General features: G+C 36.7%; 2 protein-coding genes across 10 annotated transcripts in view; one reads left to right on the forward strand and one right to left on the reverse strand.

Moving 5' to 3' along the window:
• PURG (purine rich element binding protein G) overlaps positions 1-23,653 on the reverse strand; it is a 35,566-nt gene extending 11,913 nt beyond the window's left edge. The window contains exons 1-4 of one of the 7 annotated variants that reach the window (XM_060086095.1): positions 23,421-23,653; positions 22,219-23,097; positions 17,783-17,883; positions 14,175-14,197 (exon numbers count right to left, since the gene is read on the reverse strand). In XM_060086095.1, the coding sequence (XP_059942078.1) occupies positions 17,791-17,883; positions 22,219-23,091 (966 nt within the window). In that variant the 5' untranslated portion in view covers positions 23,092-23,097; positions 23,421-23,653 and the 3' untranslated portion in view covers positions 14,175-14,197; positions 17,783-17,790. Of the gene's footprint in view, positions 1-14,153; positions 14,198-15,456; positions 17,884-19,847; positions 23,098-23,420 lie in introns of those variants that run through there. The other 6 variants (XM_060086094.1, XM_060086096.1, XM_060086093.1 and 3 more) reach the window with 6 other exon arrangements.
• Positions 23,654-23,748: 95 nt separating this feature from the next.
• WRN (WRN RecQ like helicase) overlaps positions 23,749-23,884 on the forward strand; it is a 134,064-nt gene continuing 133,928 nt past the window's right edge. For 2 of the 3 annotated variants that reach the window (XM_060085979.1, XM_060085981.1), the window contains exon 1: positions 23,749-23,857. The gene's annotated coding sequence lies outside the window, so the exon portion shown is untranslated. The remainder of the gene's footprint in view (positions 23,858-23,884) is intronic. The other variant, XM_060085980.1, reaches the window with a different exon arrangement.

Here is a 23,884-nt window from a genome sequence, read left to right on the forward strand (position 1 = left end):
CAAAAATGACTCACGAACATAATCTTTAATAGTTTTCACCTTTAAAATAGATAGGTGAGAAAATTCTTCCAGCTGAGAGAAGAAAACAAACACATTCTAAATGAATCACACATACCATCTCCGACTGATTCTGAAGCAAACTAATAGAGAAGTAGATATTACGTAGTGGAAAGACCATTTAATAAGGTCTAGCTCAAGTTCTGAAATGACTAGTTAAATGATTTTGAACAAGTCACATGACATTTTAAATATTTTTCCTATCTGTTATAAAATGAGGGTGTTATGTTACTCCAAAGATTCCTTTAGGCCAAAAATAAAAAAGTCAATGGCAGATTAAGACAAGAAAATCATAGGTTAAGTTACTACGGATACTTACACCAATACCAGAAAACGGGTGATTAGAATACTTTTAGCAGTGGGGCAATTGGTCCCCAAATTATGCAAACTGCCGAATGATCGTCTTTTTAAAAAATGAAACAAAGCAGTTTTGTTTCCCTCCAGCAATAAAACCATGCTTTGCTATTTCCTTGTCTGTGGATAGCTTATTCATTTTCTTAATGGTGTCTTTTGATGAGCAGAAAATTTTAATTGCGGTGAAGTGTAGTTTTTTTTCTTTGATAAAAGTTAGGGCTTTTTGCTTCCTGTCCAAGAAATTTCTGCCTACACAGTTGTTTGCTTTTATATTTCACTGAAAACAGCTTCAAGGGATTATAACTAGCCCAACTCCCTTGCCACTGCTCTACCAGAGAGCTCCTCCAGTAAAAGGAGGTTTCCTTCCAATTTTGCATATGTTTGTTACCGTTTCTGGGGAACCATCTATTTTATGGGTTGGGAAGAATTAATAATGATGTTATTAATATTTATTAAATGCTTATTATGTGACAGAAACTTTGCTAACAGCTTCAGGACATTTAATTTTCTTTAAGAAAATTTTGGCTGACTCTAGGTTCTGGGAAGCAAGAAACCTTATCTGTGTTGTTGTTGATACATCCCCTGGCCCCCAAAATAGAGTCATTAGTAAGTATAAACTAAAGGCTGAGTGAATAAATTCTCACAATAACTCTATAAAGTTATAAATTTTGCCCCAAATTACACAATATGTGACAGGATTTGAACCTGAACCCAGGACTGGCTGACATGAAAGTCTGTTCTGTACTCTTTACCATTCTGTACTAGGTCACTGACACGGCCTGATAACTCTGTGGGGAACAAGTACGTAGAAATACAGCTGAAATTATTGCTATTATTTAAGGGGGAGGAGGAAATTAAGTAAAATTAAATTGTTTTAAATTAAAATTGTGGTTTTATTCCTCACAAAGCAAAAAGCAAATGTGGAATTTCTATTAAGCTCCTTCATGATAAGCCTAGACATATTGACCTTCTCATATTTGTAGTTATGTGATTACTTAGGCACATTGAGCCTAAGTAGGCACATGAAACTTTTATGGCCACAGGAATATGTATAGCGAGAAATTCAATCTCCATGTAAGAATTTAGAATTCAGCCTGCTAATTCCTCAGTGAGGCTACAAAGCCATGGTTAACTGGGAATGCCAGGAGCGAGATCATTTACTCCATGGAATTTCCTAGTCAGTAGAGCTTTAACCACAATGCTTTTGATCCTATTGAAATTCAAATATTCCTAGTATGTATTATTTTGATTTTCTGCTTCAATAAATACAACATAGTGAACATGATTAGATTTCGTGTGTGTGTGAAGGAGATTACTGCACTGTTAACTGCTATAACGTTATAAATGAAGATGTGGGTTCTTGAGTTAATTTGATAAAAACTTGGAACATCCCTTTCAAACGGGTTTTTGAAAAAGCCTGCTTCTAACTTATTGTGCGGTCATTTATCTCTTGTTCATAAGAGTGTAGGGGAAAAAATCACTAGTTGATTTTTGGTTATTAACTGAATTTATTGTACAATGAAGTAGTTTTATCTCTTAAATTCTCTAAATAACATTTTTTGAAGGCTACACTGCAATGCAGTGCCATGACAAGACTTGTGTTAACAGGACAGGAAGGGATCTGTATTCTAGTTATTAGGATCCAGTTCTGGAAGGTTCACTAAGGTGGGAAGCTCAGGAAAGAGAGGGTCAAAGTCTCAATAACTAGAGGCAAAGAGGCTGAATCCAGGCAAGTGGTTTCTATACAGACATGAACACCAATATAATGACTTGATATGCCTACTGCCAGGGCCAAAATGGATGGTAGATTCAGTGCAGAATTGAGCCTAAAGATACAACAAAAACAGGAAAATACCTAGAATGTGTTAAAAAAAAAACAACCTAATTTTGCTATAAAAACATGTGTTTAATTCTAACAGATTTTGATTTCAAGTTTACCATTTAAATTTTCTATAGTGTTATTATGAGGCCTCAATGAGCAGTGAGCTCCTTATAAGCCCTGGTATGTTATTAGATCACTAGATGATCTACAGCAACTCATTTAACCTGCCTTGGCCTGTTTTCTTCATTTGTTAAGTGAGGTTAGTGATATTGACCTAAGCTAATCTAACTCAATATTTTCATCAGGACGAAATGAGATCTAATATATGAAAGAACTCTGAAAAAGATGTCAAATTATATGAAAAGTATTATAATTTAAAATTCTATAATTATTCTAACATTGAATTTAATTAGAAAATATTTCAGAGCTAATGATCAGTTATAGAAAAACGTTCAGGATAAATGAATCTTTCGTATCAATAACTAGTTGAATGTATCCGCTAATGGTTTTTCACTGCAATGCATCTACAGTGAAAAGTATTACAACTTGTGATTTACAAAGACACAGTAGAATCAGGCTTATTCCATTCAGCTAAGACATTGGTGAGTAATGCATAGCTGAGAACACCGATGGATTTTGTCAATCCAGACATATGGAGAGAAAAGTTTATGAAGATATTGTATATGCGATGAGAATGCAATAAAATTAAAGCAAGGATGAATACAAAGGCCTGGAGCAGGGAGGGCAAATACGTGACATGAATGTTACTATTCCTTGCCTTCCTCATCGTTCTCCCCAACTCAATCCCCATGGACATACAGAAATCACAGCAGTCTTATGACGAACCTGAACAGGGTTTCACAATTTCCAACCTAGAGCTCAGGAAGTCATTACCATTTGAACACAGGCACATGAGATGAAAGAGAATTATTATTTTCATACTAGGACATCAAAAGAGACTTGGAACGGAGAAGGCAGAAATATTGTTTAAAATAGTATCATTGTAGTTCTCTAAATTTGCATCAGTAAAATATACTTTGAACACTATAAGAGAATGTAGATCATTCATCATATTTAAAGAATAAACTGTTCAAGGGAAAATAACATATAGCATTTTATAATAGCTCCAAACACACTTCTCATATATACCAACACACTGCCTGGCCCGTGGCAGATAATCAGATGAATATCTGTTGAATGGAAAAAATGACAGTTTGATTAGGCTCCAACAGCTGCTTTGAATCAAATAACTTTGGACATGGCTCACGTAAAGCTAATGGCAGTGGAATATTTTTCTTTTGTAGTTCACTGTATCTCTAGTCCATAGCAAAAGGGCTGGCGCAGAGTAGCCACCTAATAGTCACTGCATGAATACAAGAACAGGATCATTTATCTATTAAGCAAGGGAAAAATATTTCTAAAGTAAAATTTAGGATGGGTAGGAAATTAAAGATCTCATATTCTACTGAACCTTACTTTATGAGTCAATCTTTGAAATACAATGACATAGTATTTCTTATCAGGTTTTTAAATTATCACTTTCATTTCCACTTGTCACCATTTTGAGTTGTCTGTAAAGTACTGTGATCTTGAAGCAACAAGATTTCAAAGGCAGGACTTCCCTGGTGGTGCAGGGGTTAAGAATCCGCCTGCCAATGCAGGGGACATGGGTTCGAGCCCTGGTCCGGGAAGATCCCACATGCCGTGGAGCAACTAAGCCCGTGTGCCACAACTACTGAGCCTGCGCTCTAGAGCTCGCGAGCCACAACTACTGAGCCCGCGTGCCGCAACTACTGAAGCCCGCGCGCCTAGAGCCCGTGCTCCGCAACAAAAGAAGCCAATGCAACGAGAAGCCCACGCACCGCAATGAAGAGTAGCCCCTGCTCCCCGCAACTAGAGAAAGCCCGCGCGCAGCAATGAAGACCCAACGCAGCCAAAACTAAATTAAAAAAAAAAAAAAAGATTTCAAAGGCAAAACAGGAACAGGAACACTTGTGATTAAGTGAAGAGGGATGATTTAAGTCATCAGCCCGGGGCTAGGTGTAGAGGGGAATAGAAACGAGGAAGAAAAACAGTGTCTGGTTTTAAACTTAAATTCAAGTTAAAAAGATGGGATTTTGCTATGGGAAAGTAAGTTTAAATTTTTAAAATATATTTAATCAAGTTTTAGGCTGTGTCTAAAAAAAATCTTTTGGAACTGGAAGAATGGCCTATTTAAGGCTTTTGGTGTATAGGGCCAAAAGATAAGTCCACACTTTACCAAAGCAACTGTAACTAAATATGAACGATGCCAAGAAGGAAAGATGGTCAATTAATGTCAGATAAAATAGAGAAGATACAGAGAAAATGAGAAAAGCCTAGAGAAGGAAGTTGAAGGTAACTTTAGGAGAAGTTTCACTGACTCCATGGATATAGAAATTGAAAGGTTCTTCTGATACAATGCCCACACTGATAAGCAAGCTGTAGTCTCCAGCAGTGAAATGACCTGCTCCAATCCTATCTAGAATGCAGAGCCAGGGCTTCTGAATGATAACATACAACACAGTACCCCCAGCCTCTACACCACACCTCTGCACACCCGGAGGGCAAAGGAGAGACCTTAGGATTCTTTAAATTCCATGAATGCTTGAAATAACAGTCCAAATAAAAAACACCTAAAATATTTTGGCTTTATAAATTATAGCACAATTATACAGTAGTGAGTAATTTGGCATCCACATTCATTTTACAGTTATTTTTGTAACAAAATTATTAAAACGAACTTGTCATTTAGAATTGAATTATTAAAAATCTAATTTAAGAATCAAGTTTCGTGTTTACCTAGATTAATTTTTTCCCACATAAAACATAAAAAAATTTCCATCAAAGTGTAGATTTTCTGTAATATGTCTCACGTTAGAAGCAAATCACCTAATGGAAGGTACTGCTTGAATCCCAGCTTGGCAAGTCATTAAATGGAATATTGGGGTCTTTTTCAAAAAATGAGTCAAACAGTAAGTGGTGATTAACAAACCAAATAGCACAGTTAGCTAATGACCCAAAGGATCCTTAAATAGGAGTATAGTTTAGCAATGTTTGAAGAACAATAATACAAACTAGTTTTAGTTATTATAAATCACACAGGCATCCCTAATTCTAAGTAAATTTAACATTATAATTGATAAAGTAGGTAAACAGTTGTCAGAAAAAGGCTCAGAACATGGGGAATTTTCACACCGGAGTTTACTACATTAAAGATTCCTATTGGGACTTCCCTGGTGGTCCAGTGGTTAAGACTCCGCGCTTGCACTTGCAGGGGGCACAGGTTTGGAACCTGGTCAGGGAACTGAGATCCTCCATGGTGCGTGCAGTGCAGCCAAAAAAAAAACCCCACAAAGATTCCTATTGGCAAAATATTAATGCCTAGCTTATGTCAGAGACTACAAGAGAGGAGAAGTTAAGTTCTGGGTTGTTGGCAGCATGTGCCCTGAGGACTGCGTGACACTAAATGAAGTTCTGTGATTTAGGGGTGACAACAGTGGGCAGTGGAGAAAGATCTTAAAATGATGGGAGCACTGCAAAGAAAAAAATAATTGCTTAGTATGTTACTGAACCAGATGCACTTCACCTCTTTCACTAAATCTTTTCAACTCAAAAAAATTTTTTCCCCTTTTCTGAGAAAACATTTTTGATTTTATAATGGAAATCAAGAGAATAATGAAATTCAATTTTAAAGAATTTTCTTTGAAGTAAATATTATCAATCCGTTGCAACAGATCATTGAAGAAAAATATCTGGGTGCTACAAAAATTATGGAGTTATTTTAAATGTTCTAAGTAAACTGCATTTTTTTCTGAAAAAATCATAAGAATACATTGATATTATGAATTGTTAAATGCATAAAATGAAGAAAAGTTCAGTTATCATTATCCAAGAATCATGGTCAACTAGTGTTTGTGTTAGTTCCAAAATAATTTAAGCCAAGAAATGGTAGGCTTTTTCCTTATGTCAAGATCATAAGCATAAAACCCTAATTATAGTATTTCTGGCTATTTAGATGGATATTGCTTACAAGATTGCAAACTTTATTGAGTTCTTAAAAAATTTTAATAACAGAGTAAGAGAAACTTTTTGAGGAAAAATCTGAAAAAGAAGAGTTTTAAAAATGTTTCTTGTGTTGGGTTTTTTCTCAACTGCCAATAATTTTGAAAACAGCATTTGAAACACTTTATTTGCAGAAAATGCATTTTTATTTATGGCTAGTCCTCCCAAATTATGTTTCTAATGAAGCTACTTAAAGCTAAACAGTTTCATACTGTACTAAAGGAAGATTCTGAAATCATTTAGTGAACATCAACACTGTCAAACACCAGAAAAATTTCCAATCTACTATACTACTATATAAGTAATGAGAAAACAATCCTAGAATGTACATAGGAAAAGTCTAGGAAATTCCAGGATTTAAGCCTAATTGTCCTGGTAACTCTAACCTCAAACCTTCAACAAACAAGCACAAAGATTCCATTTGGAGTCCCCTAGGTCTCAGGAGGAATAAAGTGCTACCTTTCCCTGTAAATCAGTGGAAAGCTTCCAGGATAAAATACCCTTCATTCAGTCACCCAAAGATTATAAAGGGCTCTTAATATAAGCACAATTGCCCTGTAATTGTAAATCTTTTTGCATGAGAATTATAACAATACAAGCTATCAGGATTCTACTTGGAGAGCTAAGTAGCAATAATTATAAACCCATTATTGGTGCAAGAAGGGTTCAGAAAATATCTTGCTTATTGAAAAGAAAGGTTGAGAAGAAAGTAGAATGGTGTTGCCAGGGGATGGGGATGGGGGAATAAGGAGTGTTTAATGGGTATAGAGTTTCAGTTTTGCAAGATGAAAAAGTTCTGGAGATTGGCTCTATAACAAGGCGAATATACTTAACACTGATGAACTGTATACTTAGAAGTGGTTAAGACAGCAAATTTCTTGTTATGTGCTCTTTTAAACACACACAAAAAAGTTGAACAAGATCATGGGCCTCCCTGGTGGCGCAAGTGGTTGAGAGTCCGCCTGCCGATGCAGGGGATACGGGTTCGTGCCCCGGTCTGGGAGGATCCCACATGCCGCGGAGCGGCTGGGCCCGTGAGCCATGGCCGCTGAGCCTGCGCGTCCGGAGCCTGCGCGTCCAGAGCCTGTGCTCCGCAACGGGGGAGGCCACAACAGTGAGAGGCCCGCATACCGCAAAAAAAAAAAAAAAAAAAAAAAAAAGTTGAACAAGATCAGAAGTGAGGCATTCAGATTGATTAAGGATATATTTTCTACTCCTAATAAATTTTAACTTTTATCTGAAAAAAAAAGGTTGAGAAAAGTCATTCAAGACTCTGAGGGTCAACTTGTGAGAAGGCAAAAGACAAATTACCTATGGACTTGATTCGGGCTGGGAAGACTCAGAATGTTTTGGTTGTGAAATATGGGGAGTATGCAACCAGTGGTTATATGTCAAGTAGTTTGAATTTGAATTTAGGAGGTGGTGGAAAACTGGCATTCCCAGTGATCACTGACCAGAAAGCTAGCCAATATGATAGCACACAATCTTAAATATTTGGATTTGTGTATTCAGCCTCTCTGAGTTTAGTGAGCCGTAGCTATAACTTGTTAATAGCATAATCAAAAAATCATCTTCCCATGGTGTTATGGCTGACAGTATTATAATTTAAGTAATTCCAGCTAGAAAAATGATATGGGAGAAAGGATGCAAGTCTAAGACCATGACAACAAATGGCCTCCAGACCATCTGTATCAGAATGAGAAAGAGCCAATTTCAAACCCCACTCTGGACCAACAAAATCAGAATCTCTGGGGATGAGGACCAAGCCTGCATTTTTAATTGCTATGTGCACTAATGTTTGAGAATGACTGGGCTGAATTTGAAAGGGAGAAACTGTTGTCATTTTAATGGAAGTTAGAACTCATTAAAGGTACATATAGAGTTTAATGCTGAAGGGTATTTTTGATGACATCATCATGGTCATGGTTCTTTGAGTTCTTCAGAGGCACAGAAGAGATTCTCTACTGTTTTAAAGGAGGGACCATTGGATTAAAAAAATCTCTTTGGGGATTTCCCTGGTGGTCCAGTGGTTAAAACTCAGAGCTTCCACTGCAGGGGGCATGGGTTCAATCCCTGGTCAGGGAAGTAAGATCCCACATGCCGCGCAACATGGCCAAGAAGGAAAAAAACCATCTCTTTGAAGTATTAGAATAGACATATTCCTAGGTGAGTCACAAGACAGTTTGTGCTCCAAGAGCCAGCTGTCTGGCTAAGCTTGAAATTTTCAGAACTACAATGAGAACATTATAGCTCTAAAGCAGAGATGACAAATAGCAAATATTTGGCATGAATGCTGTTCTTCTCTCTTTCCCTCTAGATGCAGATTTCAAATTCTCAATGCCGCACTTTAGGGCAGCCAATCAACTGTAGTAACAAACAAGATGAAACAAATTTGTTGTTACTTCTCCAGGGTATGGAAGGGGATGCAGAAAGAACTGGTCTCTCTTCATAATTTTATACACACACACACACACACACACACACAATATTTCTGTAGAGGCGTAAAATCTACTTAGCTAAATATTTAGAAATGTATAATACAGATATAGTTTATAGACTTTGGTGTAATATATTTCAACTTACTCAGGTCTCTTTCTTGAAGGTATTATTAGTTGTCCTTTTGAAATTTGGAAATGTTACAGAATCATAGAAAGCAGAAACAACTGAAGAAATGACAAGAAAAAAGTGGACTCTCCAAGTGAGAACCGAGTTTCATACTGATTCATGCTAGATCCCTGAATTTAGATATTATTGCCGCAGCTAGCCTTCTGTCTTTTACAAAGCCTTGAAACTCTCCAGGAGAGAAGCACGTATTATTTGCAACAGTAATCAATTTACTTGGAAACCTGACCTCTAATACAGATTATCTGAGATGAAATTAGTAAACTTTATGGTTTCTTTCCATCTTAAATTAGTAGTGCAAGAAAAAAATGAAGAGTGAAAATATTGTTTTTTCGCTTCAACCTTTAAACAGAATTTATTCCGGGTTTTTATGAAGAAAACCTTCATTGGATAATATCCAATAATTTGGTTTTCCAATTTACCATACTATCACTTACGTCTTTCCAAATAAACCTGTAGAAGGTACTTTTGAAAGAGCAATATAAATGCTAAACTTATTCCTTCATATAATCCTTTCTGAAAAGAATGATTAAAAGTGAAACATTTCTTATAAAAATTATATGTTATACTTCATTTTGTAGGGCAAATTTCATGGAACTTGTCTTAACTAATTCATTTAAGTAGTAAAGCTCATGAAAATTTGAAAACTGGTTCGTATGTTGTTTTGCAATAACAAGGGGTGCGAGGAAGTGATAAACTTTTCCTCTTTTTAGAATAATACTAGAAAAACTGAAATCACACTTCTTTATCAAACCTGGTAAATTAACAGAAGACCTGAATGCAAAAGTTCTAAGTATTATTCCTAAGAAATTCTCTTTGTTGAAAAGAATTTTCAAAGTAATAACAATCCAATTTTTTTCTCATTTATTAATTCCCTTTATGCATCCTACATTAAGTGTATGTCTAGTCTCTGCCTTAAATAATTCCAATAACAGGGGTGGGAGTAACACTACTTCTTCAAGTTTGTCCTCATATTGAGGTGAAATCTTCTATAAATCTCTATTCTGTCTGAAGCCTACTCAGATTATAATTCTAAGACAAATATTTTAAACCTAAAATTTTAATTGTTATTATAATACAAACAGGATACATAGAGAATATTAAAAAAAATTACACCACCTGTAATGATCCTTTTGAGTTGGTGAGTATCTCTGTTATGTCAGCAGGGAATCTTTTTCAAAATTAGGAATTCATTCATTGTTTTTGGAGCACTAATCACTGAAGTTGGAAATAGAAGTTAATGAACTTGCAGAACTGCCAAGTGTCTACATGTGAATTAATTTTGTGTTTCTGATAGGATGTGATCCACTAAAATGATAGCTGTTAAGTGGCTATGTATAGTCATATATATTAATTATACAGATTTATATATAAAATATGGTTTTGTTAATTATGATCAACACATTAATTATAGAATCTCTTCAGGTTGGCAAACATAAATTATTCTTAAATATGTTAGTTATGTTTTCAAATAATATTCTCAATGAGTAGGTGAAGTATCTCTAAATTTAAATCAATGGGTCCAATTGTTAATTTGAAAAAGTACCATAAATATACTATAGTATATATATAATTCCTCTATCCTATGCATATAGATAGGACATAGGAAGACGGTGAAAATATTACATGCTTTTAAAAGAAATTTATGTATTCCTATCCACATATATCTTAAGAGCCAAGCAGCATTTTAAGCTTTAACCTTTATTTTCTGTTTACTTAGCTTATTTTCGTAATTATGAACCATTTGAGCTACACGGAGTATGTCACAAAATGTAAATTTAAGGGGCTAAACTAATTCCAAGGTCCCTTCAAGTCCTAATACTTAATATTCACTAAAACTTGTATTAACAATTCTTGAGTATAGAAATTATTCACCGTCCTTTAGTAAGGCTTGTACACAGTTATTTAATAAATTAAAAATATGCTTCAGTCTCCATAAATTTGAGAGCTAAACTTTTCATATAAGGATTCATAATTGTTAATTCCTATCAGAATTATCTCAAGATAGCTGTAAAAAAATCAGAGGGAACTAATAAGAGTTATTACATGTAATGAAAGGGTAAAAAAGAGAGGAAAATAATTCTTTACCTAACCTCTAGTCAATTTATAAAAAAAAAGTTGCTTGTTTTAAGATCTGTAAATTTCTCAAAGCAGAATGAGTAGCACTGAATCTTTTTCCTACCAAGATGCTACAGTTGTTTTGACCCAAGTTTCTCTTTACTATCTTTTGTAGCTAAGGTAAAATCACATCAGCCTAGAGTATTCGTTCTTAAAGTGTGGTCCCCAGATCAGCAGCATGGGGTCACCTGGGAATGTATCAGAAACAAAAATTCTTGGTCCTCTCTTCACTCCCCATAACTAACGAACAGAAACTCTGGGGGTAGGGGCCAGCAATCTGGTTTAACAAACCCTCTAGCTGATTCTTAATTCCCCTAAAGTTTGAAATCCAAAGCCCTAGAGTAATGGAGAAAAATGTGGATCTGTAAACAGGGCAGTCATCACAATTTATCCCTCTGGAGGTAAGGAAAAAAAAAAAAAAGAGGAAACGTGGTAATTAAAATATGAAAATGAATGGAATAACGCAGGAGTAGGATGGCAGAAAAAGTTGCAAAAAAAAAAAAATCACCCAGTAAAACTCTCACCAATATTGATAAGATTTTTTTTAACATAACCAGTTGACTTCGCTTCATGAAAAATTAACTTGTAGACCCACTGTGAACAGTAATTTGTCTCTTCTATGCCCTTAGAGTAGAATTGGGATAATCATCTATATTCTCATCATCTGATCCCTTTAAAAAATTATTCACACTTACTTGAAATAGTTGGTTGGGATTAGAGGTTCAAACTGTAAGCTATACCAAAAATCAAATAAATTGGATTTATTAGCACCATACATCCCAGTAATCAGAGGCAGATTTATTTACAGTGGTGGCTGGGGTAGACTGTGCTTTATTGGTTGGGAGTTAAATTTCAGAGTAAGTCTCAGAGGCAGGTCTGGTCTAACTGAGCACAATCTTTGGCTTGGTGTCAGTAAGGATTCAAATATATTATATTCTGAAACAGTGAACCAATTTCTGAACCTCTGGAAAAGTATATTAAAATGGGGATAATAACGAAGATAAGAGATAGTAGATATAAGGGGTCCAACAAAGCCTAGAACATGGTAGGTATTTAATAAGTAATAGTTATTAGTACTGATAAATCTTGATTGACTCTTCCTTTTGTTACCACCTTCTATTTAAAAATGGTCATGGTGCAATTTTCCTAGAGGCTAAATTCATTTCTGAAATGACGTGTCAATCATGCTAGTCAAAATATTTTCTGAAGACCTACTATGTACTGAAAAGTAGGAGTAACTGCCCTTTTAGGCCATATCATCCCAAGCGAAATGTTTTCTACTCATCTTAAACTGTTATACAGAAGTACAGTTAAGAGTGTTGAAATTAGTTAAGTAAAGTGAAGCAGGAGCCCTTTCTTAGAGTCCAAAGTGTAGTTCATAGGGCAATTTATAAATTTTCAAAGATCAGCTTTAGTCTTTCTTTATAGTGTTTCAATAGTCATCTGAACAAATAAATAGGATGGAGTGGGGCTACGGTAGTAGTGGGAGAAATCAGTGTTCTCAACCACTTTCAACAGGGTACAGTGTACAGAAGGGAGGAAAAAACAGGGACGGAGGTTAGTTATGAGTGATGGAGTTTTAGAATTCTATTTTTACCCCTGATGATAGCATGGTTTACCCTTTGGGGGGAATTTACTCAACAGTGATAGATAAAATCCCATAATAACTCAACTGAACCTTCAGACTATTTTACCCTATTGAAATTTCTAGACTGACAATCATTGGTATAAATCACACTGCTAGTCTGAAAGACCTAGAAATAAAATACAGTTTCTGAAGTAAATTAGCAAATGATAAGTAAAGTTATCACACTAGGTGTGATACACACTAGGTGTGTACCCACTAGGTGTCTTGTATTCCTAAGTCATTATCTCATGATTCTGTTGTTTTATTTGCTGGGTAATTTTGTCACTTAGGTGTGTTCTTTTGGTAAGGTTGCTTGGAGTGTTTGAAATGGGAAACTGAGGAAAATTTCTACAAAATGGCCAGGGTAAAGAACTGCCAAACTAAATTATTCCCTCCCATCCCACTTAGATTTCAGACTACACTGAAGAAGAAGCAATCAAGAACCTAAAATCGATCTGCTATTTGAGGAGAAAGAGAAGAGAGGAAAAAAACTTCTACAACAGCCAATTCACTCTATAGAATTTGTTGATCAGATGGCTAGTGTGAACCACCACCAGGCTAAAGACTGTTTTAGTAAACGTTTCTGCAATCAAATTTTATGTGCACAGATATTATTATTTTTTTTGAAATTGACAAAACACACGTATACATGCACTTCAAAATATGCTTTCCTTGCCCGTGAACACTGTCTTTGATAAAGAAAGAGGCATCCAAAAGACAGGTTTAGGGAGAAAGGTATCACTCTTTTAAAATCCCCTCTGTTGACAGTGGTGGTGGCATGAATGACTGGAGGACTGGGATGCCTAAATAAATGCCTCTGAGACAAAAACCTGTGTGATGCTTTTCCTCCCCTCTAATCATCAACCTCTGTAGTTTCTCAAGGCTAAAAACAAACAAATAAACAAACAGACTCATTATGTTTTATCTTTGCACACCCTAGTAGGGTCCTCTATAGCAAAACTATATTGTTCGAAGTTCAGTGTTCTTGATTTTCTTTGTTAAATGTCGTGATTTGTAACATAGGATCTTCAATAGGACCAAGGAAATTGGGGTCAAAGGAAGGACCTGATTCTCGGGGACCAATGCAATGACAGTTGCAGTGTATTGTTTAGCAATGTAATTTATGGTTATTTCAGGAACAATGGCATTTCACAAAGTGATGTTAACTTTAAAAATTCTTTTGTCACGTGCAATATAGAAAATGATTATAAAACAAGTGTATAAAACAAGTGATACTTCCAAAAAATTAGACTTCATATAGATAATAAAAATATTTCTTAAAAAAATTAAAGCATAGGATAGTTATATAGTAAGTATTGGTCTTAGGACTAGGAACAAAATTTTATTGTGTGGCTAGAGAGATACCTATCTGTTATAAAACTGACACTTCTGCATGCTCTTTTGGGCATCATCACAGGTTGGTGCATTATTATAGTTGTTTTTAATATAAAGAGAGAATCTCTTACTCACACTTTCTAATCCGGGTATTATTCTTCTGTTTTTTCTTTCACATTCTGTTAATACAGAATTTAAGAAGTTTAGAGTAGGAGGAAACCCTAGCTTCTAGTACAATCTTGTTCATGTTTCATATAAGGAAACCACCAAACAAAAGTGAAAGGATTTGCTCAGGGTCAGGCCATACACTGGCAGAATTAGGTCTTATTATTCTTTCTCAAAGGCTCTTTTAAAGGTTAAATAAACAGGGATTTAGTTTTGAGAATGACTTATTTATCTCATTTCTATTAGATTGATTTCTTTTGTTATAAGCAAGCAAAATAATCAGCCACCACCTTTCTCTTCTCTATTTCTTCTTTTATATTTGCCGCCTCTAGGCAACAACTTCATCAAATCCACAACAAATCATAAATAAAATCCTGAAGAAGAGTATTATCTTACAGAATCATTTGTTCTAAGAAAAATAAAATACTGAATATTTCCAAATATAGGGGTCTCAGATAAAGACATTTGGCCTCTAATCAGATCAAATAAAGTAATCAGATTTATACCGTTATTCTGATAAAGACTAAAGCCAACAAAAGCACTTTCCCTCCAATTTTACACTTTGAGCGACTCTAGCTTTTAAATACTATGAACACTTTTCTTAGGGATTACTTTCTCTTTTCTTTACTCCTAATATTTCCTGGGAACAATGAATACTTGGAATAGAATAACACAGAAACTAAGTATAAAGGGGTAAAATAAAAGTACAGGCAATGCCTATTCAATCTTAGAAAAAAGTCAACACTAAAGAAGGAACCGTATATTCCACTTAAGTGAGTATTTTCTTCATATTCACATTACAAACTAACCTCACCGTAGCAGCACTAATTCATTACCAATAAGCTTTTATTTATTGGTAGATGCCACTGGCCTCAGTAAGACTATGCAATTTCTCACAAGGGATATTCCAAAGAAGGTAAAGTTTGGAAAACAATTTACCAGAAAGCGCCAACATGGGAAACTCCTTGATTAAGGATGGAAAATTATTAATATTTTTTAGCCTAAATTTAAGCAAAACTCTTCCTGAAGGTGAATTACCTTCCTTTTGATCCCTCTTTTTAAATAAGGAACAATATCTATAAACCATTTTAAGCTTCAACAAGTAAATACCTGGTGATCTTTACCAATGTTACAGATTCTGCAAAGGATAATGAGTTATTCATCACTAAAATAAAAGAAGCCAACTCTTTTATGCTTTAAAAATAAATGTTTAAGAGAATCTTGTTTTCTAACAACACTTTTTCCATGTTACAAACAGAAAATCATGCCATCAGTTATGGAGATATTATTCTAAAGTTGAAACCAATGCTTTAATTTTTAAACCTTTTAACATTTTCATAGAGTTTACACACACCAACCCACATACTCGTTAATTTGAGAAATTCTTTCTCAACCCACATACTCGTAATTGGTTGCTTTAATTCATAACTATATAGGATCCTTCAGGGTTCAAGTATGGGACCTTTAATTTTTCAGATAATTTTTTCTTGGTGGTTATTAGAAAAGTGACATTAAAGTGCCTCCTTGATGTGAATAAAAAGAGAACTGACTTTTGAGGGGGAGGGGTTGGGGAACTATTAAAGCAACTTTGTTTATATTTTCAGGAATAGTAATTATGCTAATTTCATTTTCAAACAATTATATTTGCTATTTTATATTCTTACAGCAGAAAACAGAGATGGCTTAGTTGTACTTGTAACCTCATAGCCCTTACGTTTTTAATCTTTTCCCAAATCATCTTAGTATCTTTTGGTCCCAAGGAAATCTGACGGACTCTGGGTCCCTCAATGGGGAATCAATGCTTTAAATAATCAGAAGTAGCGTTAACCCTTTGTTTAGTCTTGGATTTGACTAAATGTTAAATGAATTATTCATTAATAACTATACTTTTTCTCATTATAAATATAAACCCTCGTGTTAATAAATCTAAAGATTTCAGCAGGATCATAACCTTTTGCTATGGTTCTAGTGCTGATTTACTCTTACAATGGCAAGGTCTTTGGATAAAAATAATAGTAACAGAAATAGTAAAAACTGACTAACAGTGATAATTTATTAAAGCTTTTAAACATGGGTTTTTTTCATTTGGGGACACAGTTAATCTAAAATACACTTTGGGTAAATAACTTAACATCCTGAACTGTATTATCTCAGGAAAAAGACCAATACTTTTTTGAGGGAAGGAAGAGAGGGAGCTAGGAGGGCAGAGTGGTTTCAAATAGGGACGGGAAACTGAATATTTATACATTTAAAAATTGATATATACATATATTTGCATTTTGAGTAAATTCCAATGGGAGTCATTTGAAATTTCCTTGAGGTTCCCTTGGTGTCATAAATAGTTCAAATTAAATGTAACTATCTATGCATTTAATTGATCTATGGTAACTAGATCAAGTATGGTATCTAGGTAAAAGGGGAAAAAAATTCACTTATAATGACAGATCTAAAATTGATACTACTGGGTACAGGAGAGTGTATACGATATGTTTTCAACTGTATGTTTAAGAAGAGTATCTGTATATATAATACATATGCTTGTATATGCACAGTAACTCCAGAAGGAGACACAAGAAATTGGTAACACTAGTTGCTACATTTCAGTGTCTACCCATCTGGCCCATTTAAATTTTGTACTATATGCATGTTTTCCTTATTCAAAAATATTGACTAAATAAATTTAAATTACTTAAAAAATCATGTCAAATTAAGGAAAAAAGATTAATTTTTTAACATTATACAAGAAAATATACTAACACATATATTGTTTTTCTACATAAATTTGGGTATGACAGAGTAACTGTGATCTAAAAACTCAATTTTCGGGCTTCCCTGGTGGCGCAGTGGTTGAGAGTCCGCCTGCCGATGCAGGGGACACGGGTTCGGGACACGGGTTTGTGCCCCGGTCTGGGAAGATCCCATATGCCGCGGAGCGGCTGGGCCCGTGAGCCATGGCTGCTGAGCCTGCGCGTCCGGAGCCTGTGCTCCGCAACGGGAGAGGCCACAACAGTGAGAGGCCCGCGTACCACAAAAAAAACAAAAACAAAAAACTCAATTTTCACAAGACGTGAAATTGGGAAAAACATACTTTCCCTGTACCTCACTGCTACAGTATTGTGGACTACGGATTGTCTCAACAGCATACTAACATCCCTACTCTCTTCCTCTAATGGGCTAGCCATGAGCCAATATTTCTCTATGAAATTCAAGAAATCTTTAAGGAAACTCCAGAAAGATTTTAAGAATCTTATTTGGCAGTGATAAATATTATACCTGTATTATTCTGTTGGCATAGAATCAATTTTAAATTATCTTTGTGGTTTACTTTAGATTTTATCCTGCCAAAGATGTTTGGTGTTTTGGTAAAAGAGAAACTTCAAACTATGTGATGACTAAGCAAAGCTCTTACATGAAGCTTGGAATAAGATTTTACAAATAGTTCCAGTGAAAGACATTTGGAAATAAGCAGGAAAAAAGAAAACCTCACACTTATGAAAAAATGATTCCCAGAACACTACTTCAAATTTGCAATTAAGTCCTATTTACTTAAGTATTAAAATAAACCGTAAAACAAATTCTAAAGGAATGATAATACATACATCAACTTTCATTGGTAGCTGCTTATTAAAACTGAGCGTCTGAGGGTGTATCCCAAGTTCATCCTCTTCAAATTGTGCAGCTCAGATAAATGTTTATTGTACTGAAAATATTTGCAAAATTACAATATAAATACATGATTATATTAAGATAGGATCACTATATATAATGTATTCTTATCCACAAATATAAAATGAATGCAGTAAATATAGTATACTCTTGATGAATTGTTAGTACACAGTGTTGTTAGTAAAGTACATACAACCTATTATTAAGCAACAATTATCTAGTTTTCAAAGGTATATCTTAGGAAGTTTTCAGGATGGAAGGATACACTAAGTCCCCTAATACCCTTTTTGGTTGGTGAAAGTTAGTTCTTCTGCAAGTTTTGAAATAATATCATATTTGTTTTAGCAATTGTTCTTAGGCTCTTTGCATTTCCTTAATTTGAACTTTCTTTAGTCTGGGTGTTTTCTTAACGATGCCATATCAGCCAATCATACTTTTAATTCTAATATAGTATCATGTACTGTCTTTTCATTACTAATTTAAACACACATCAACAATGAAACAGAATTGTTAAACATTTTTATGTCTGCACAAATTCCCAAAATTCATTTTCAGGGTATTATGGGGAATCTCAATTAGATATAATCTCAACTGTAATACTAACCTGGGCTAGAAATAGTTTTTTTTATTGATTCTAGTCCTGAAGAATACAAATATGAACTCTACTTTAAAATTCCTTGTTAAATGTATTGGGATTTGCTTCAGAAACATTTTCTACCCTTCTCCATTACACTGATTTAATGGAAACTTGTTACTACGGCAGTTCCAACACAAACATATGCATGCAAGAGCTCACCCTACAGATTCTAACTACATAGTTATTGAAACACATCCCACTGGTCAAGTGGCATAAATGTACATCTTTTATATACAAAAGGTAAAGTGCATTATTAAATTAGTGAACTGACAGATTGTCTGCCTGGACCATATAGCTTTCAAATAGACAAATGTGAAATTCTCCCATTAGAACCAATTACTTCAAGAGGTTCCAATTAGCTTTTCCACTCTGTCATTTATTTTTTGGCCATGCTCTTTAGTGCAAATAAGCTTGTGTTTGACTCAAGTTTAAGGGACATGGCAGTTTGGGGCTTTAACAAGGAAAATTATAAAATGTGGCAAAGTTTAATACTTTTATAATACATTGCACCTTTTGCATATAAGCAACAGATTAGTGCTGCTTTCAATTGGTAGGAGCACACTGCCAACGATTATGAGGGACCCGTTTCCAAATTTCATACTATCAGCTTATATTATTACAGTTTTGAGCCTGTACCACATTATGCTTGGATTATTATGTGCAAACATCATCAGTGTTTTAGAATTATATAGTGAACTAGTAATTTTGGTTACTAACTTTAATGCTCACTTTTTGACTTCTAACATCCAGTTGCCTTAAGAGTTTTATGTCTTCAAGGCAGGGATCCTATTATTTTGAAGAGTACCATGTACACTTGCAGCTCCATTTATGTTACAAATGCCAATAAATAAAATGTATATTGCACAGATAAGAATAGTAGCGTATTTTATCAGATACATCTCAGTACTTGTCCTAATACCAGAGTTTTGGATTGGATCTTATTTGATTATGGCTAATGAATGACTGGAAATTTTAAGTATCAAAAAGAATCATAGCATCATTTCATTTTTCGGTGAACATTAACTTTGAAAAAAATGAAACAAAAGGACTGGCAGAAGGCTTGATGATTCTAAAGTATATTCAACTGCCGTTACAAATGCATCTATCCAGTTTGTAGCTTTCAGATAGTAAAAACTCTGGAGTATACATACAATGTAGAAAATTTGGCTGCCTAACCAATTTTTCACTTAAATTATTAATGCAAAATTAAACTAATAATATATATATACAATGAGTTAAAGATATTTAAGTCTGACATTGTATCATGTGTATGTATATATATATAACACACATATATATACACACATAGATGTGTGTGTGTGTGTGTGTATATATATATATATATATATATATACACACACACACACACACTCAAACCTTACCAGACTAAAAACCAAGAAGGAAATTATTTAGACTTAACAGATATAAATATTTTGGAAGGGAAGGTTTTAAGAGAGAGTATACAGTCACAGCAATAGTGATAGGAACACTCAAATACTGGAATATTCACAGCTCCAGTTTGCCAAAATCTGACAGGTTGATTATTAATTATTAATAGGCACTACAATGGCAGCAAAGCAATCAGTAGTACAGTAATTCAAGTGTACGCCACCCCTTCATACACCCCAAAACTACTTTTTATCAAGCCTAGAATAGTTATTTGACAGTGAGGACTGTTTAAAGATCCTTGCTACTTTTAGAGTCTCAACACCCGCCATGAGCTATTAACTCTAGTCCTAACACCATCTTCTAACCTTCAGCTGGTCCACAGTGATCCAGATGGCCCACAATTATAATGAACTGGGGAGATTCCTTCATACTACTTGAGGAAACTGGAAATACAATCAGTAAGCCAACACCAGTATGTACGTCTAGGTTACTGATTGCTTGTTCTTAAGTAATGTAAATCAGTGAAATTAATTTTCTTAATTCATATCATCAAGTTTTCTCAGTGACCTTACTTAAGTGTATTTGGGGACAAACGTCTGGAGGGAAAACAACTGTTAAAATAATTGTGAATGACTTATAGCATATAAAAAAAGAGCTACATTCTGAACTCAATCCATGCAGCCAGCTCTCATCAATGAGAGCTATATTTGGGGGTTGAAATCAGTGTCTGGCTTTTAAACATAATTATATGGACTCATTGTGTGGGAGGTGAATAAAGCCAAGATAAAAGACAGTAATTTCATTCAGATAAAATGCAGCTCAACAGATAAAATTTCAGTCAGTTAATACAGGGTGGGTTGGTACACATATACATTATATCCACTTGTATAAAAAATTGCTTAGGTGTTGAAAAATTGCTCTGGCACTTCCTGGAAAGTAATTTTTAATACCAGTAAGTGGGTGAGTCTTGTGTAAAGTAAACCTTGTGTAAAGTATCACAAAGAGCACCTTGGAAAAATGCCTGAATTATTCTTTCAAATATGTTTATAACCAATCTTCAAATTATATTTTTCCAGGCTGAAATTGTACATTTATTCTAAATGCTTTTTAGAGAAAAACTTTTTTTTTTCCTGGAATTAAAACACCTTTAAAAGTCAGGTTTATATTGTAAGTGTTAAAATGGACTTCAGGGTAGCAACTGCAAAAGTGCTACTAAAAAATATTATTACAGATTATTTTTATATCAGGTAACTGGTGCACCAACCCTTCTGAAACAGTGTTAAAGCAGCAGCATAAAATATAACACCTTGAGTCCATGATGTATTTTGGGAAAGAACCTCTCACAACCTTCAAATTAGCATGAAAAGCTAAAATATCAAGATTTCCATAGCAAAGCCTCCCACGCAACAGTGACATAAAAGTAATTCCTGAAACTTTGGAAAGTCAATAATAATATATGGTACAATAATCAGAGGTGAAGATGGGATTATAACTAGCTTAGAATAACCAACTAAAACTCTCTCATGGCATTGATATGGCAAGTATAAACTGTAGGGTCACCACAAAATTTGAAATTATAGAATACTATAGTAACTCTAAGATTTGATCCTTTAATGGTACTGTTTAATATTCAGTTATCCAATGGACATTTAATATATTTCTACTCGTACTTTTGTAAATAAATATATTTATAATAGAAGTCAGTTTCTGTTTCTGTGGTAACTGTCCTACAGGTAATCCTAGCAGCTTTTAATGAAGTAGGAATGGAATACTTTTTTGGGGGAACTTGTTAAATAGAAATTCACACTTACATATTAGGTATATGTATCTTTTTTTAGGCTTATGTCATAGTGCAATGTTAATCTTAGTTATGGTATCTAGAAGGTCAGAATGTCACACTGTGCTGATTTGCATACTTCAATAGTCTGGAGCAGCTGAAGCAGCTAAACTATTTAGCTCTGGGAAGGTTGAAATTCCCAAAAGAATTATAGTGTTTTATGGATAACATAACATGAGAATCAGACTCCTTGAAGTATAACTACTAGAGGTATTACTCATAACAAAGGGCCAAAAAAAGAGGAAAAATTTCTTCAAATGATTATGGATCAGTACTTTTAGCCAATTTATGATTTTAACTTTTGCCTGATGGAGTTCAATTTCATTCTAGTCGAGGCATTCTTGCTCTTCACCACTGGCCCTTCTGCCATCCATCCTCTTTTCTTTATGGCTGTTGAAAATTTTCCTCATCTCTTCTTCGTACTTGATAAAATTCTCCCCAAACCTTGTCCAAGCTTTGAATGGAACAGTAATAGTATTACGGTAAGGTGGCCTCACCTCACTTACCTTCAGGAAAATTCCATATTTATTAGAGCCCACATCAAAGTAGAACCTTTTATTGTCCACTCTGAAAGAAGTCCCCTCTGGGAGTTCGACTGGGTCATCGTCTCCACCTCTGCGTTCTTCTATGTCCCCTTCGCCATAGTCTTCAATGAGCTGAACCAAGGCATCCCGAAACTCAATCATCCCTTGTGCTGGGAGGACGATAGTCTGCTCTTGGCCCAAAGTGTGGCCAAAATAACCTATCATGCCAGTTCCCCGGATCATGGTTTGTCTTATCCTTAGGAAGCGACCCCGTTGATTTTCCTTTAGGTCTAGATAGTATTTCCTATTGTCCCTCTCTATGTAGTCTGTTTTGAGGACACTGTGAGGGTGCTCTTCGGACCCCACAGAGACTGGTGAGGAGGGTGCTGCGTGCTTCTGTCTCCTCCTGGAGCTTTGCTCTTTGCCGTGACCATGCTCTTGTCGGTGGCCTTTCAGGCCCAGGTGGGCATAGTGCTCGATGAAGTCCCCTAGACAGTCCTTCAGCTCCGCGGCCACAGACAGGGAGAGGGTCAGTTTACTCTTTCTGATATTGTCTTGCCGGCCTCTCCCTATCCAGACTTCGGCTATCTTTAGGAACCGGCCCCGGGAGCTTTGCTTCACGTCTAGGTAAAACCTCTTTTTCTGGATGTCCACCCTTTTGGAGGCCAGCTCCTGGATTTCGGCTGCGCCTCCAGCCTGGTTAGGGGTGGCTGAAGCCGCGTAGTGGGGGTAGTGGGAGTGCTGGGCCTGGGGATAGAGTCTACTCTTGCTGAGGCCAGAGCCCCCTACATTCTTGCCGCCGCGGCCACGGCCGCCGCCGCCGCCGCCGCCTCCCCTTCGCCTGGCTCTTTCCATCTTCAGCTGCAAGTGACAAACAGACACACGGGGTGGGGTGGGGGAGGAGTGTTGAGAACAATCACAGACGCCCCTCGGCCTGCGCTGCCCCAGCCTCTGCCCGGGAACCCCACAGCTGGCCGCTCTTTGCGCGGCGCCGGCCGCCGCAGCGCCAGGACGGTCCGCGGCGGCGGCGACGGCGGCGGGCGGCGGGCGGCGGGCGGCGTCTCCCGGCTCCGCACCGGGCACACAGCATCCCTCCGCCGCCCCTGGCCTCCCGCTCCCGCTCGCCGCCGGGCCGCCCGCCTCGGGCTGGACAGCCCCCGGGGCCCCAGCCAGCACACACTCACATCACCACTGCTGCCATCACCGCCTCCGCCGATGCCCTTCGAGGCCGCCGCCGCCGCCGCCTCCAGCTCTCGGCCCCTCTGTTGCAGCCGCCGCAGCCGCCGCCCCCTGCCTGCTCCCCCGCCGCCGCTCGCACTGCCCCACGCCGGAGCAGCCGGGCAGGGGCATCGCCTGCGGCGCCCACCGCCGCCGCCCCTCCTGCGGCTGCTGCGGGGGCCGCCGCCTCTGTTCGGGCACCGGCCCGCGGCCCGCGGGAGAGAGGGGGGCGGGGAGGGGGGCGGGGAGGGGGGCGGTGGGAGGCGGGCAGTGGGCCCCGCCTCCTCCAGCACAGCCCGCTGAAGGGAAGACCGGGTATCCGCTCTCCCCTGGGGCCCGCCTTGACGGAAGCCCAGCGCGTGGAATCGGAGCGTGAGCGCTAGGTGACCGGACAGGTGTGAAGGTGGGGATAAGAACCCGGGTGGCGAGA

This window comes from Mesoplodon densirostris, chromosome 20, assembly GCF_025265405.1.
Source record: "Mesoplodon densirostris isolate mMesDen1 chromosome 20, mMesDen1 primary haplotype, whole genome shotgun sequence".
Classification (NCBI taxonomy): Eukaryota; Metazoa; Chordata; class Mammalia; order Artiodactyla; family Ziphiidae; genus Mesoplodon; species Mesoplodon densirostris.